This window comes from Haematobia irritans, chromosome 1 (assembly GCF_050003625.1).
Source record: "Haematobia irritans isolate KBUSLIRL chromosome 1, ASM5000362v1, whole genome shotgun sequence".
NCBI lineage: Eukaryota > Metazoa > Arthropoda > Insecta > Diptera > Muscidae > Haematobia > Haematobia irritans.
The window spans coordinates 250,477,670-250,495,582 of NC_134397.1; the positions used below are offsets into that span (position 1 = coordinate 250,477,670).

General features: G+C 31.1%; 2 protein-coding genes across 5 annotated transcripts in view; both read left to right on the forward strand.

Moving 5' to 3' along the window:
• Positions 1 to 9,228, forward strand: part of DPCoAC (dephosphocoenzyme A carrier) — a 57,449-nt gene extending 48,221 nt beyond the window's left edge. Inside the window, exons 7-8 of the mRNA XM_075288872.1 lie at positions 7,727 to 7,913; positions 7,981 to 9,228. Of these exons, the coding sequence (XP_075144987.1) occupies positions 7,727 to 7,913; positions 7,981 to 8,143 (350 nt within the window). The 3' untranslated portion in view covers positions 8,144 to 9,228. The remainder of the gene's footprint in view (positions 1 to 7,726; positions 7,914 to 7,980) is intronic.
• A 4,381-nt stretch (positions 9,229 to 13,609) lies between these two features.
• Positions 13,610 to 17,913, forward strand: part of Stat92E (Signal transducer and transcription activator Stat92E) — a 157,595-nt gene continuing 153,291 nt past the window's right edge. For 2 of the 4 annotated variants that reach the window (XM_075288984.1, XM_075288956.1), the window contains exon 1: positions 13,610 to 14,076. The gene's annotated coding sequence lies outside the window, so the exon portion shown is untranslated. The remainder of the gene's footprint in view (positions 14,077 to 17,913) is intronic. The other 2 variants (XM_075289028.1, XM_075289020.1) reach the window with 1 other exon arrangement.

Sequence of the window (17,913 nt, forward strand, 5' to 3'; positions counted from 1 at the left end):
TAAATTTGGCATATTCAAAGTACGGTTTACCAAATAAGTTGAATCGTAACTGTTCACGTAATAAGAATTAATGAGCGAAGGGTGTTGGTGCACAATATTAAATTTTCTTAATAACACATCTATGGTGATAACTACCCATAATATTTAAACTTTTGAAAAAGTGGCACGAATTATTGGAAAAGTGGCACAAAATCGTAAAAAGTATCACATTTAGTGGCACAAACAAAAAGTGGCGCAAAAGTGGCACCGCCCAAGAAAAGTGGCAAATTTGCCACTAAAGTGGCACAACGGTAACGCTGGTGCCGCGACCTCGGCGGTACACCTTCATCTGATGATCCAAATTTTCGATGACGCTGAGGTATAATGGAGGTTCTATGCCGTTAATGTGCCGAATTATCTCATCCTTTAAATCTTGAATTGTTGATGGCTTATCGACGTACACCTTTCCTTTCAAATAACCCCAAAGAAAAAAGTCCGACGGTGTCAAATCACATGATCTTGGCGGCCAATTGACATCGCTATTACGTGAGATAACACGGCCATTGAATTTGTAGCGCAAAAGAGCCATTGTTTCGTTAGCTGTGTGGCAAGTGGCACCGTCCTGCCGAAACCACATATCGTCCACATCCATATCTTCCAATTCGGGCCATAAAAAGTTCGTTATCATCTCACGATAGCGAACACCATTCACAGTAACTGCCTGACCGGCCTCATTTTGGAAAAAATACGGCCCGATGATGCCGCCAGCCCATAAACCGCACCAAGGTTAGGTTAGGTTAGGTTATGTGGCAGCCCGTTATGTCAAGCTCACTTAGACTATACAATGGACTATTAGTCCATTGTGATACCACAGTGGTGAACTTCTCTCTTATCACTGAGTGCTGCCCGATTCCATGTTAAGCTCAATGACAAGGGACCTCCTTTTTATAGCAGAGTCCGAACGGCGTTCCACATTCCAGTGACACCACTTAGAGAAGCTTTGAAACCCTCAGAAATGTCACCAGCATTACTGAGGTGGGATAATCCACCGCTGAAAAACTTTTTGGTGTTCGGTCGTAGCAGGAATCGAACCCACGACCTTGTGTATGCAAGGCGGGCATGCTAACCATTGCACCACGGTGGCTCCCTACAACCGCACCAAACAGTCACTCTTTGTGGGTGCATTGGTTTTTCGATAATCACTCTTGGATTCTCATTCGCCCAAATGCGGCAATTCTGTTTATTGACGAATCCACTGAGGTGAAAATGTGTCTCATCACTGAAGATGATTTTCTTCGAAAATTGATGATCCACTGTTGCCATTTCTTGGAACCTTTAATACGTTGTTGGATTGTGTATCTCTCCATGGTTCAAATTGAGTAAGTCTGAAATAGAGAAATGTCAAATAAAATTCGGAAAAAAACTTGGCGTTTAGGTGTGGTTCACATTCAACATCGGCCCTTACAATTTAACCACCCTTTATATCTAAATCTGAACCGATTTTTTCCAAAATCAATAGGGATCGTCTTTGAGCCGAAACATGACCCTATACCAAATTTTAGGACAATCGGACTAAAACTGCGAGCTGTACTTTGCACACAAAAATACATCAACAGAACAGACGGACATCGCTAAATCGACTCAGAATTTAATTCTAAGCCGATCCGTATACTAAAAGGTTGGTCTATGATTACTCCTTCTTGGCGTTACATACAAATGCACAAACTTATTATACCCTGTATCACAGTAGTGGTGAAGGGTATAAAAAATCGCACAAAACAGTCGCATAATGATTAAAAAGCCGCTTGCATTTGTGAGGTCTTTTGATTACAAAAAATGTTCTATAAAACAATAAAGGAACAGTATCTTTAACATAAAGATATATTTTACCAACTTATTGTAACATAAAATCAAAAGGTTATATTCTATAGGTCATTGAGGGATCTAGCTTATTCTGCTTTTCAGGCTGACAGAACACCCGCAAAATGGAAAATCTTTTGCAGGTAAAGGAACAAGGCTAAATTTGTTATGAGAAAAGAGAAGAGGAAGTATTATTTCAGGTGGTTTAATGGTTTCAGTACCGACGGTCTATGGAAAGTTCTTTGGGGAGCAGGATGCGTTGGAGGTGATGGTGATGGTTTTTCTTTCGACGGGGACTTGGATGAAGTGAAAAATTTTTTTGTTAATTGTGCTCCTACGGACTATGTGGAAACATTCGATTTCAATAGTTTTTCTTTTCCTGAAGACGGGTTTTCTTTTAATTGTGTGGGCGTAGAAGATGTTTCGGCGGATATTCTGAAGATAAAGTCTAGATCGGTTGGAGTCGATAATATCTCAATTCAATTGTTAAAGTGTGTTTTTCCCTACGTATCAGATATAATATTGGATCTTTTTAACTCAATTTTGACTACCTCTGTATTTACTTCGGGCTGGAAAATGGCTCATGCAGTGCCAATTCCCAAGTTCAAGGTGGTCAACGGACCGTTTGACCTAAGACCTATTTCTATTCTCCCGGTCTTATCGAAAATTTGTAAGCATTTGATTAAGGATCAGTTGATTTTTAAGTTTGGAAACAGGATTTTGAGTAGTCAACATGGTTTTCGTAAGAGCCACCACATCTTTACTATTATACCTCACTGACTCCATCCGAGAGAATATCAACTCCGCCAATATCTGTGCTCTGGTATCTATTGATTTGAGAAGGCGTTTAACATAGAGTAAAAATGGATTTTTTTCTCTTTGCTAAAATTAGAAGAAATGTACGGGAACGCTATCCAGCAGGGATGGAAAATGCAGTACTATAGTACTTTTTTTCAATACTTTTTCACCCCAGTCAGTACCGTAGTACCCCTGCGAATGATTTTGTACCTTTTGTGTAGACATTTTTGAGTCGATATCAGATTTATGGTACAATAGCTTTGACAAAATATTTTAATATTTTGAGAAAGTTTTTATCAACCTTATTAATAGTCTTTTACAAATATGGCAAAACAGATAAGTTCATGCGGGAAGAAAATCTCAATTTTGTAAAAGCCATAGTCAACAGAATTTTATTGAATTTCAAGAATGTTTTAGTCGAAAATTTTTGGCAAAATTTTATTTCCATAGAAAATTTTGTCACAATTTTATTTTAATTGAAAATGTTGTAAAAATTGTATTTCTATAGGAAATTTTTGCAAAATTTATTTTATAGAAAAATTTTTGCAAAATTTATTTCTATAGAAAAATTTTTGCAAAATTTTATTTCTATAGAAAATGTTTGAAAAATTTTATTTCTATAGAAAATTTTTGCAAAATTTTATTTCTATATAAAAATTTTTTGCAAAATTTTATTTGTATAGAATATTTTGTCAAAATGTTATTTATATAGAAAATTTTGTCAAAATTTTATTTTCTTTAAAATTCAGTCTAAAGGAGCTCTTGACAATAATCTTCCAGCGAAATTTTTGTTGAAATTTAGTAAAAAGTACATTTTCGCTCAAAAAAAAAACCTTTTTTGTACTTTCCTAAAAATTGTATTTTCCATCCCTGCTATCCAGTACCAATTTGCTATCAGCCAATTTAAAGATTTTAAATCGATTAAAATAATAAAAATATTTATTTTTATACTACTTTTCTAATTGATTTTGTGAAATTTATTGCACTTACGATTTGTTTATGACAAACTCTTGCAAGTTTTTACTGGCAAAAAAAAAAATCCCTAGCAAAAACTCTCAACTTCTCTATTTCTCAAATGTCACATTTAATCTCTCACTGGCTCTCTTTTGCTGGCTTTTTGGGGGTAAACGAAGGACTTCTAATAAAAATTTGTAATAATTATCAACTATTATTATACTTCATTATATTACGTTAGGTATTATAGGTTAGGTGTCCATTGTGATACTATATTTGATTTCCCTTTCTCTTATTAATGAGTGCTTCTATGGGTAGCTCAATGACAAGCCAACTACTTTTTATAGCCGAGTTCAAACGGCGTTTCACATTGCAGTGAAGTATTTAGAGAAGCTTTGAAACACTCAGTACCCACCGCTGAAACACATTTTGCTATTTGGTCGAAGCTGTGGTTGAATCGATGACCAAGGAGGGCCATTGCACAAAGGTGGCTCCCACGTAAGGCGCACGGCTATGAATTACCATTTATAAAAATTGCTTCAAATTGAAGTACATCCCTTTTGTGCGACCTTTGTCCCATGCGTGTGACTAAAGTCACACATTTTGCATATTTTAAAAAGTCGTATGACGTAAGAAAGGTTGCCCCATATGAAAAAGAAAAAAAGTGTTGTTCCACCAAGACAACGCACCGTTCCACAAGTCATTGAGAACGATAGCAAAAATTCATGAATTGGGCTTCGAGTTGCTTCCCCACCCACCGTATTCTCCAGATCTGGCCCCCAGCGACTTTTTCTTGTTCTCAGACTTCAAAAGGATGCTCGCAGGGAAAAAATTTGGCTGCAATGAAGAGGTGATCGCCGAAACTGAGGCCTATTTTCAGGCAAAACTGAAGGAGTACTACCAAAATGGTATCAAAAAATTGGAAGGTCGTTATAATCCTTGTATCGCTCTTGAATGGAACTATGTTGAATAATAACAACGAATTTTGACAAAAAAAAATGTGTTTTTCTTTGTTAGACTGGGGACTTATCAGCCAACCTGTTAAACCGACCTCCCAATTTGGGGTCTTGGGCTTATACTCGTAGTTTTTATCCAATTTGCCTGAGATATTTTAGAACCATAAAGGGTTGTGCCAAAAATGCTGAATATCGGTCCATGTTTTAGTATAGCTCCCATATAGACCGATCTCCCGATTTTACTTCTGGGGCTTCTAGAATCCGTAGTTTTTATCCAATTTGCCTGAAATGAGAAATCTAGAGGTCCATGTTTGGGTATATCCCTCATATAGACCGATATCCAATTTGCCTGAAATTTGAAATCTAGAGGGTTTTTAGGACCATAAATAGGTGTGCCGAATATATTGGATAAAAACTATGGTTTCTATAAGCCCAAGACCCCGAATCGTGGAATCGGTTTATATGGGAGCTATATCAAAACCTGGACCGATATAGCCCATCGATATAGCTCCTTTATTGAAGACTGTAGCGTGATTACAACAGACAGACAGATGACTAGAGGGACAGACTGACATGCTTATATCGTCTTACAATTTCTCCCTGATCAAGAATATACACATATGGTCAAAATAATAAGTACACGTTGATATTTTTTCTTCTCTAACATATTTTTTAATTTGGTGTTGTAACTACGTCATATACGTCATTTAACATATATTTCACGATTTAGAAAATGTACTTATTATTTTGTCCATTCAATTTTGACTCTTACTTTGCCTTAATTGGATTAGCTTTTCATTTCACTTGTCAGTTCCAAAAAAGTATTTACTTTTAAGTTAAATGTATGTCATTAATATGAATTATAGACTTTATTTTGCTTTTCAATAAATATATTTCTTAAATTTACCACGGAACATAAAAAAACTCTGGGTAAATACTTTATAACAGGTTGGCTGATAAGTCTCCGGTCTAACAAATAAAAACACATTTTTTTGCCAAATTCGTTTTTATTATTCAACATAGTTCCCTTCAAGAGACATACAACCCTTATAACGACCTTCCAATTTTTTGATACCATTTTGGTAGTACTCCTTCGGTTTTGCCTCAAAATAGGCCTCAGTTTCGGCGATCACCTCTTCATTGCAGCCAAATTTTTACCCTGCGAGCATCCTTTTGAGGTCTGAGAACAAGAAAAAGTCGCTGGGGCCAGATCTGGAGAATATGTTACGGTGGGTGGGGAAGCAATTCGAAGCCCAATTCATGAATTTTTGCCATCGTTCTCAATGACTTGTGGCACGGTGCGTTGTCTTGGTGGAACAAAACTTTTTTCTTCTTCATATGGGGCCGTTTTGCCGCGATTTCGACCTTCAAACGCTCCAATAACGCCATATAATAGTCACTCTTGATGGTTTTCCCTTCTCAAGATAATCGATAAAAATTATTCCATGCGCATTCCAAAAAACAGAGGCCATTACTTTGCCAGAGGACTTTTGAGTCTTTCCACGCTTCGGAGACGGTTCACCAGTCGCTGTCCACTCAGCCGACTGTCGATTGGACTCAGGAGTGTAGTGATGGAGCCATGTTTCATCCATTGTCACATATCGACGGAAAAACTCGGGTGTATTACGAGTTAACAGCTGCCAACACCGCTCAGAATCATCAACATGTTGTTGTTTTTGGTCAAATGTGAGCTCGCGCTGCACCCATTTTGCACAGAGCTTCCGCATATCCAAATATTGATGAATGATATGACCAACACGTTCCTTTGATATCGTTAAGGCCTCTGCTATCTTGATCAACTTCATTTTACGGTCATTCAAATCATTTGATTTCCCTGGGGCAGAGTCCGGAAACTCATTATCAAGCCAAGTTTTTGCTTCCACCGTATTTTTTCCCTTCAGAAAACAGTATTTTATCAAAACACGAAATTCCTTTTTTCAATTTTTTTACAATAACAAAAGTTGATTCACAAAAGACGCTCTATCTCACAAACTAATTGACAGATGTCAAATTTTGACACGAATCATTTGAAGGTTGGTACTATATAAAAATAATATGCATTTAATACTAGCGACGCCATCTATGTTTCAGACCGGGGACTTATCAGCCAACCTGTTATAAGTCGGAAATCGATATTTCGATGTGTTACAAACGAAATGACAAATTTATTATACCCCTATCACCATTCTATGGTGGTGGGTATAGGAAGCGATTTGGAACTAGAGGTGTGCACGTGACACGAAATTGTCGTGACTCACGAAAATTTTCGTGACTCACGCGTGAGTAACGAATTTCAGAAAAACACGCTCACGAAAATAATCCAACTTACGGGCATAAAATGCTTACGAGTTGAATTCATTTATAATTTTAGTGACGTCCTAGGTGTTAAGAGTTTTATAACGCTCTCGATTTTAATCATATTTATGTTATCAGTCAGGTTCTATAGGTAAATTACTCATAAAATTATACGTGAGTCACGACATTTTTCGCTGGAGCTGTAATTTTCTTTGACAAACTGTAGTTTTCTTTGACAAACTATTTTTCATACCGCTCAGAAGCTATTATTTCAATGTATCTTGAAATTTGGCTTTTCTATCTCTTCCCGTTTGGCCAATTTCTATGGAGTAATCCTAGCAAATGTTGTATTCGTATATAACTAATTTTTCACACATAGGTGGCGCTGAAACGGATATTTTTATACGGATTCCATTTTTCTTAGATTTAATTTGGGAGCCACCGTGGTGCAATGGTTAGCATGCCCGCCTTGCATACACAAGGTCGTAGGTTCGATTCCTGCTTCGACCGAACACCAACAAGTTTTTCAGCGGTGGATTGTCCCACCTCAGTAATGCTGGTGACATTTCTGAGGGTTTCAAAGCTTCTCTAAGTGGTTTCACTGCAATGTGGAACGCCGTTCGGACTCGGCTATAAAAAGGAGGTCCCTTGTCATTGAGCTTAACATGGAATCGGGCAGCACTCAGTGATAAGAGAGAAGTTCACCAATGTGGTATCACAATGGACTGAATAGTCTAAGTGAGCCTGATACATAAGGCTGCCACCTAACCTAACCTAACCAAGATTTAATTTTCTTTACTTCCTTTTTTTTTACTGTTGTGGGGGATTTACATATTAATAGTCAGCCATTCTTTATTGTTATTATTATTTTTTTATTATTGCAGAAGTGACCGGTAGTAGTAAACCAAGTACTCTTGTTTCACTGGCCTTCGGTGCTGCAGCTGGAGCTGTAGGCCAAACATCCAGTTATCCATTGGACATTGTCAGAAGACGTATGCAAACAATGGGCGTTACCAAAGATGGACAAAATAAATATCCCAATATATATGTGACCTTAAAGACTATCTATAAGTATGCTATGTCATTCCAATTATATTTTGAATATTTTCTCAAATCTATACATTTTTTCGCATTACAGAGAGGAAGGCATTAAAAATGGTTTTTATAAAGGCCTAAGTATGAACTGGATAAAAGGTCCCATTGCTGTGGGCATAAGTTTCTCCACATATGATTTAATCAAGGAATTGCTGCGCGATTTGTTTCATTTAAAACGAGGACGAGTCGGAACACAACAAGATTAAAACGAAACAACAACAACAAAAATGTCCCAGAACATCCGCCATAATGTTTATTTACTACCGTAACCTACTACTACTACTAGTACCGATTTGTAATATTATAATAGTTTGCTTTAATTTGTTGATTATTAGTTGTTTTTAAGAAAATATGTAGTGAAAAAAAACAAATACCCACACTCAAAGCTACTTTGAAAGTTTATCTTAGTGTTAGTTTAATTAGAAACCCTTAAAGAGTTTAAGTTGAGGACCCATATCCATTAATTTAGGTTTTGTTACGATTTTAAAAAAATCTTTAGAAATAATCAAAACTAGCCTAGTAAAGGCTTTAACACGTTATCGAAACATTGGAAATTTATTTTGTTTTATTTAAAAATCCTCTCCCCCCCCCCACTCCGAATCCTTGTAGATAGTCAGTGAGTAAAGTTGAATATTGTAAATATTGTTCTTTTCAAAAAATCTTTGCCAATATTTTATTGTTTTATTTTTCTAATTTGTGTAAATCATTTATTTTTAGTATCACCCTTTTCCAATTAATTTTCCTTATTCAGCTACGCACAATATGAGAGACAATAATATTTGAAATTAGATCATCATTTTTTTTATATAAATATACCCGCAAAGTTATTTAAGAAATCGAAAGAAATAACAATTTGTGAAAATTTTCATGTTTTTTTGTCATGAATTTACTCCTCTTACTATATTGAGAAGCCTATGAAAATTTCTTTTTGAAATTTAAAAAATTTAAGTAAATTAAATTTTCATCATGTATTAAATATCTATGTATGAAGTACATGCATATACTTGATTAACTACCAAAAATTACTGAATAAACTAATGATAGCGATATTAAATAAAATCATGTTCTCCTACTGATTAACCATTTGGAAAGTAAAACAAAAAATTAAAAAGAGGAAAAATACTGTCTATTATATACTTGTGATTGATATATAATGATTTTTTTATTATTATATTAATTTATATAATTTGTATACTAGTTGAGATGATATATTGTATCTAAAAAAATGAGATATTGTTTAAAATGTAAATAAAAAAAATCAAATTGTTAAAAAAAAACCAACAACAACAAAGAGTTAAACTAGTTATTCCTTAAACCCAATGGTTAGGTTAGGTATAGCGGGCTGCCACGCTATTTTCAGGATCACTTGGACTAATCTTCCTTCTTTTTATAGCCGAATACGAACGGGGAAATGCCTCCAGCATTACTGAGAGGGGATAACCCATCGCTGATTATCCCCTCAGTCGAAACTGGAATTGAGCCCAGGACCCTTTGTATGCATGGTGGACACGTAAAGCTTTGCCCCACGGTGGGTCCCTGTCACGGTTGCCACTTGAGCCAAAAATTTTAAGAAAATTTTACCAAATAAAAATCTTATTTTGCAGTGTTTGCCGTTATTATAAACAAATGTTTCTTAAGCTTTATTATTAAATATAGAATTTTATTTGTGAAAATGTTGTCAAAATTGTATATCTATAGAAAATTTTGTCAAAATTTAATTTCTATAGAGAATTTTGTCAAAATTTTATTCCCATAGAAAATTTTGTCAAAATTTTATTTCTATAGATAATTTTGTCAAAATTTTATTTCTATGGAAACTTTTGTCAAAATTGTATTTCTATGGAAAATTTTGTCAAACTTTTATTTCTATGGACAATTTTGTCAAAAATTTATTTCTATAGAAAATGTTGTCAACATTTTATTTCTATAGAATATTTTTTAAAACTTTATTTCCATAGAAAAATTTGTCAATATTTTATTTCTATAGAATTTTTTTTTTTAATTTTATTTCTATAGAAAATGTTGTCAACATTTTATTTCTATAGAAAAAAATTTTCAATATTTTTTTCTATAGAAAATTTTGTCAAAATTTTATTTCTTTGGAAAATTTTGTCAAAATTGTATTTATATGGAAAATTTTGTCAAACTTTTATTTCTATGGACAATTGTGTCAAAATTTTATTTCTATAGAAAAATTTGTCAATATTTTATTTCTATAGAATTTTTCTTTTAAATTTTATTTCTATAGAAAATGTTGTCAACATTTTATTTCTATAGAAAAAATTTCAATATTTTATTTCTAAAGAAAATTTTGTCAACATTTTATTTCTATAGAAAATGTTGTCAAAATTTTTTTCTATAGAGAATTTTGTCAAAATTTCATTTCTATAGATAATTTTGTCTATAGAAAAAATTTTCAATATTTTTTTCTATAGAAAATTTTGTCAAAATTTTATTTCTTTGGAAAATTTTATCAAAATTGTATTTCTATGGAAAATTTTGTCAAACTTTTATTTCTATGGACAATTGTGTCAAAATTTTATTTCTATAGAAAAATTTGTCAATATTTTATTTCTATAGAATTTTTTTTTTAAATTTTATTTCTATAGAAAATGTTGTCAACATTTTATTTCCATAGAATATTTTTTTTAATTTTATTTCTATAGAATAATTTGTCAACATTTTATTTCTATCGGAAAATGTTTTCTAAATTTTAATTCTATATAAAATTTTGTCAAAATTGTATTCCTATGGAAAATTTTGTCAAATTTTTATTTCTATGCACAATTTTGTCAAAATTTTATTTCTATAGAAAAGTTTTTCTATTTTTTTTATAGAAAATTTTGTCAAAATTTTATTTCTATGGAAACTTTTGTCAAAATTTTATTTCTATGGAAAATTTTGTCAAACTTTTATTTCTATGGACAATTTTGTCAAAATTGTATTTCTATAGAAAATGTTGTCAACATTTTATTTCTATAGAATATTTTTTAAAACTTTATTTCCATAGAAAAATTTGTCAATATTTTATTTCTATAGAATTTTTTTTTTAATTTTATTTCTATAGAAAATGTTGTCAACATTTTATTTCTATAGAAAAAATTTTCAATATTTTATTTCTAAAGAAAATTTTGTCAACATTTTATTTCTATAGAAAATGTTGTCAAAATTTTTTTCTATAGAGAATTTTGTCAAAATTTTATTTCTATAGATAATTTTGTCTATAGAAAAAATTTTCAATATTTTTTTCTATAGAAAATTTTGTCAAAATTTTATTTCTTTGGAAAATTTTATCAAAATTGTATTTCTATGGAAAATTTTGTCAAACTTTTATTTCTATGGACAATTGTGTCAAAATTTTATTTCTATAGAAAAATTTGTCAATATTTTATTTCTATAGAATTTTTTTTTGTAAATTTTATTTCTATAGAAAAAATTTCAATATTTTATTTCTAAAGAAAAATTTGTCAACATTTTATTTCTGTAGAAAAATTTGTCAATATTTTATTTCTAAAGAAAATTTTTTCAACATTTTATTTCTATAGAAATTTTTTTTAAAATTCCATTTCTATAGAAAAATTTGTCAATATTTTATTTCCATAGAAAATTTTGTCAAAATTTTATTTCTATAGAGAATTTTGTCAAAATTGTATTTCTATAGAAAAGTTTTTCTATTTTTTCCTATAGAAAATTTTGTCAAAATTTTATTTCTTTGGAAAATTTTGTCAAAATTGTATTTCTATGCAAAATGTTGTCAAACTTTTATTTCTATGGACAATTGTGTCAAAATTTTATTTCTATAGAAAATGTTGTCAACATTTTATTTCTGTAGAAAAATTTGTCAATATTTTATTTCTAAAGAAAATGGTGTCAACATTTTATTTCTATAGAAAATTTTTTTAAAATTTTATTTCTATAGAAAAATTTGTCAATATTTTATTTCCATAGAAAATTTTGTCAAAATTTTATTTCTATAGAGAATTTTGTCAAAATTTTATTTCTATAGAAAAGTTTTTCTATTTTTTTTCTGTAGAAAATTTTGTCAAAATTTTATTTATATGGAAAATTTTGTCAAAATTTTATTTCTATGGAAAATTTTGTCAAAATTGTATTTCTATGGAAAATTTTGTCAAACTTTTATTTCTATGGACAATTTTGTCAAAATTTTATTTCTATAGAAAATGTTGTCAATATTTTATTTCTATAGAATATTTTTTAAAACTTTATTTCCATAGAAAAATTTGTCAATATTTTATTTCTATAGAATTTTTTTTTAAATTTTATTTCTATAGAAAATGTTGTCAACATTTTATTTCTATAGAAAAAAAATTTCAATATTTTTTCTATTTCTATGGAAAATTTTGTCAAACTTTTATTTCTATGGAAAATTTTGTCAAAATTGTATTTCTATGGAAAATTTTGTCAAAATTTTATTTCTATGGAAAATTTAGTCAAAATTTTATTTCTATAGAAAATGTTGTCAACATTTTATTTCTGTAGAAAAATTTGTCAATATTTTATTTCTAAAATTTTGTCAACATTTTATTTCTATAGAACATTTTTTTAAAATTTTATTTCTATAGAAAATTTTGTCAATATTTTATTTCCATAGAAATTTTTATTTAAATAAATTATAATAAACTTGGGAGCCACCGTGGTGCAATGGTTAGCATGCCCGCCTTGCATACACAAGGTCGTGGGTTCGATTCCTGCTACGACCGAACACCAAAAAGTTTTTCAGCGGTGGATTATCCCACCTCAGTAATGCAGGTGACATTTCTGAGGGTTTCAAAGCTTCTCTAAGTGGTTTCACTCGAATGTGGAACGCCGTTCGGACTCGGCTATAAAAAGGAGGTCCCTTGTCATTGAGCTTAACATGGAATCGGGCAGCACTCAGTGATAAGAGAGAAGTTCACCACTGTGGTATCACAATGGACCGAATAGTCTAAGTGAGCCTGATACATCGGGCTGCCACATAACCTAACCTAACCTACGCTTGGCGTTTCACAAAATATAAACAATATTGATGGCAAAATACTTTCATGCACCTTCCGTACGTTTTGATACCATTCCATAATCACAAGTGCCGATTGTTGTAGTGTCACTTACGTGTCTGTGGTAGCGATGAGGATGAAATGGAACTTTGAAATGCTGAAGGGACTGGATATCAGTTTTAGTTTTAAAGAATTTCAAGTTAAATTTGTAAATGCGAAACAAAGATCGATCATCGAATTTGACCTGCCTGCAGAGAAAATACGAGTTTGTACCAGAAAGACCCTCGTCTCTGTAGATTCTATACTTTCAGATATAAATTTTTAAATGTTAAAGGAATACGGATATTGCACAACGTAGCTCTAATGGAAATTGAAAATTTATTGTTTGGTGGGTACGGACATTTATTTTTATACTTGTCCCTCCCTATATAATACAAAATATTAAAATAAATTTTAAATCTATATTTTTCATATAAATTCTTTTGATGAACTCAATAAATTGTTTTGCATATGGACATTAATCAGAACGCACCATATAAAATGTATTCTACCACACTTTGAATTTCACCACACGTATAAATCGATTTATATGGTGTAAATTCGATTTTCTAGCATCAATTGGGTTATCGATAATCACAGATATAATATGTGGTTATTGTAATCTCTAAATTTCAATTGTTGCTTCTCCTCCAATCAAAGAAATACGCAATTGGAAAGATTCCGAAAAAATATATAAATATAAAGAGTTAGGCAAATAACGAACAATTCTTATTGAAAGTAAATAAGATTTCTTATTGAAACTAATAAATAGGACAAAAAACTATAACAACGCGAGTGAACGATTAGTGCATTAATTAAAAGTGGAATTATTTTGATTGATTCTTTTCGTACTTATTGACGTTTTTGTGGATAAAAGAAATTTACAAAACGTGGAAATATTAGATTTCTGAATCGTTGTGAAAACATTTTTAAATTTGTGACAAATAAATCCCTGCTTTAAGCTACATAAAGTCTGTTGTAAATTTTACCAACTTTCAATGTGAAGGAATTTAATGATAATATATTCATATATAAAAAAAAAAACAAAAACGGCGACGAAAAGAACAGCAAAATAGCTGTATTGGTGAAAAAGAATAAAAGCGTAGGTGAGTTGGAATGGTTGCTCAAAGTGTATTCAAAATCATGCAGTGTTGTATTTGGGGGATAATCTATTGGATATTTATTTGTGGGTGCAAAGAAACAAAGTATTTGTAAGCTAGATATTCTGATTCTTTTAATTGCTTAGGTTAAGTAGTATGAAGACAATTGTAATGAAATTTGCAAATTTATTGTTGAAAGTAATTGTTTATTTGTTACTGTGGGGCACAAATCTCTCACTCTCCCTCCTTTTATAATGGCTCCAATTGACGTTTATGTTGTTGTTATTATTATGGGCTATATGCTAGTGGTTGCCAGATTTTCGCTTCGAGATACTTTTATCCCATAAATTAGGAGTTTCATTGACTTAATAAATTTTTTCGTAGGAAGATATCATAGTTGTTATATTAGATTTTTTTGAGTTGTATCAGAATTTAAATACTTGATGTATGCATTGGTATATTTTATAAAAATTTGTTCGTTTTCGTACAAACTTTTTAGCTAATTTTTAGAATAGTTAGGTTTTTATTCATCTTATTATTTATTTATGGAAATACACCTAGTATTTATAAAAGAGACTATCCTTGCATCTTAATATTTATATTTATTTAATTTTTAAAACTACGAAACATACAAACATTTTTTGGAGTGTAGGAGAAGGGATTTTAAAGCGAAAATGTTAAGTAAAAAATTTGTCGGAAAAGCCTAGTTTTCAAGATATCGACATCTGAAAATCGGTTTTTTCCTTTATATTTTTGTTAATTTTGACAGCACTTTTTCATGAAATGAATGAAATTGCGCTTTTTTCGTTTTTTTTTGGGTAAAAATAGTATATCTTAAAGAGAAAATATTAAGTAAAAATTTTGTCGGATTAGCGTAGTTTTCGAGATACCAACCCTTGAAAATTGGCATATAGGTTGGGCGGCCTTTGGCCGGGGTTTGAGCCTTTCTCCTATGGACAAGGTCCAAAGTAGGCTAACGCGAACCAAAGCGGAAAGGTAGACGGCCTTCGGCCTTCCTCCTACGGACATTATCCAAAGTGGGCTAACGCGAGTCAAAGTGCACAGGTGGCCGGCCTTCGGCCGCGGTTTGAGACTTTCTTCTATGGACAGAGTCCAAAGTGGGCTAACGCGAACCCAGGATCTCTCAGGGTCCGTGTTATTCTAAATATGTTACTTTCAGGATGATTACGTGCGATGGATACTAAATCCAATATACATGATAATGCAAACTTTAGGGGCCCATAACTCCGAAAATAGGTCTTTCCGACAAAAAGTGTTATATAACATTTTGTGTTTAGAATCGAAAAGTCTACACACTGGTCAAAAGTTGGACCAATCGAACCAATTGTACTAAAGTGGATTTAAGCCCTAATTACTTTATGTGGCTAAAATACTTAGATTTATATTCTCTGAATGAATGATTGACCTAATACAATAAATAGCTCAAGGTAATGCAGAATAGAATGCCGGTACCATGAAACCCTTCGTTTAAAAAGAGTGAATGGATGGAATCGTAAGAATGGTGTTTTCCGTCCTGGAACGTATATGTTCATGTTTTCTAACATACACAAAAAAATCAACATCAATTAAATTTTGGATTGAATCAATTAAAAAATAAATTGAAATTTGGTAATGAAATCAATTAATTTTTTAATCAAGTTTTTTTTTTTAATGTCCAATTAAAACTGTGATTGATAACATCATTTTTGTGATTGAAGACATTTCAATTGGATCAATTAATTTAGTGATTGATTCAGAAAAAAATTGTGTGCATAACAATTCTAGCCTGTTACATTTCACCATTCAGATGGGTGCCAACCATTGTCCCATATTGGCAGAAACTATGTCAGTATCCGTCCTGTAACATTCTTCTTCCAGGAAAACATTGTCTTTTCCACTGTTTTATACACAGAAAAAAATATCACGAAATATTTTCCAATTAAAATGAGTTTTAAAAAATATTCAATTAAAAATTTAATTGAGTCAACAAATTTTTTAATTGAAACAAAAATGAATCACAAAAATTAATAGTATCAATTAATTTTTTAATTGACCTTCAATTAATTTTTTAATTGATACTATCATTTCTGTGATTGAAGACATTTCAATCAAAAAATTAATTGGACCAATTAATTTCGTGATTGAATCAGAAAAAAAAATTTTGTGTGTAGTTAACCTAAAAGGGAAATCATAAATTTTATAAAATGTAGTTCATTTAGAATGTATTTAATTATTAACCCTTTCAGTACCGATGTCCACCTAGAAGGACATTCGAAAACGACACCAAACTCTATTTCCCCACTTAGTTTCGATTTATTTCTCAATGTTATTTTAAAGTAAAGACTTTAATCTAAATAAGCTATAAATATTTTCCATATTGGTGAGCACTAAAATGCATTTTTGTAAACTTCTTTAACAATAAACAAAAAATACGAAATTTTGAGTCAATTTTTCTATCCAATATACATGATAATGCAAACTTTAGGGGCCCATAACTCCGAAAATAGGTCTTTCCGACAAAAAGTGTTATATAACATTTTGTGTTTAGAATCGAAAAGTCTACACACTGGTCAAAAATTGGACCAATCGAACCAATTGTACTAAAGTGGTTTTAAGCCCTAATTACTTTATGTGGCTAAAATACTTAATCATGAAATTATTTTTTTAAGAAAAAAAATTATTGAGCTTTGCAATCAACATCAATTAAATTTTAGATTGAATCAATTAAAAAATTAATTGAAATTTGGTAATGAAATCAATTAATTTTTTAATCAAGTTTTGTTTTTTTTTTAATGTCCAATTAAAACTGTGATTGATAACATCATTTTTGTGATTGAAGACATTTCAATTGGATCAATTAATTTCGTGATTGATTCAGAAAAAAATTGTGTGCATAACAATTCTAGCCTGTTAGAAGGGTTTTAGACGATGCAATAATTGCATGCAATAATTGCACGCAATTCTTGTTTGTAGGCAAACGGGGTAGAGAAGCAAAGGGGGTAGAAAAAATTTCAAGTTTTCCGTTCCTCTTGCAATTTTTTGACATTTCTGAAACTTGAAATTTCAAGCGATTGCATGAAAAATTTCAACGTATAAATGCTGAAGTTTTTAAGAAGTAACTTTAAAAGAGAATACAAAAAATTGCACGCAACCAATTGCATCGTTTAAAACCCCTCTTACATTTCACCATTCAGATGGGTGCCAACCATTGTCCCATATTGGCAGAAACTATGTCAGTATCCGTCCTGTAACATTCTTCTTCCAGGAAAACATTGTCTTTTCCACTGTATTATATACACAGAAAAAAATATCACGAAAAATTTTCCAATTCAAATTTTAATTGAGTTTTAAAAAATATTAAATTAAAAATTTAATTGAGTCAACAAATTTTTTAATTGAAACAAAAATCAATCACAAAAATTAATAGTATCAATTAATTTTTTAATTGACCTTCAATTAATTTTTTAATTGATACTATCATTTCTGTGATTGAAGACATTTCAATCAAAAAATTAATTGGACCAATTAATTTCGTGATTGAATCAGAAAAAAAATTTTTTGTGTGTAGTTAACCTAAAAGGGAAATCATAAATTTTATAAAATGTAGTTCATTTAGAATGTATTTAATTATTAACCCTTTCACTACCGATGTCCACCTAGAAGGACATTCGAAAACTACACCAAACTCTATTTCCCCACTTAGTTTCGATTTATTTCTCAATGTTATTTTAAAGTAAAGACTTTAATCTAAATAAGCTATAAATATTTTCCATATTGGTGAGCACTAAATAGCATTTTTGTAAACTTCTTTAACAATAAACAAAAAATACGAAATTTTGAGTC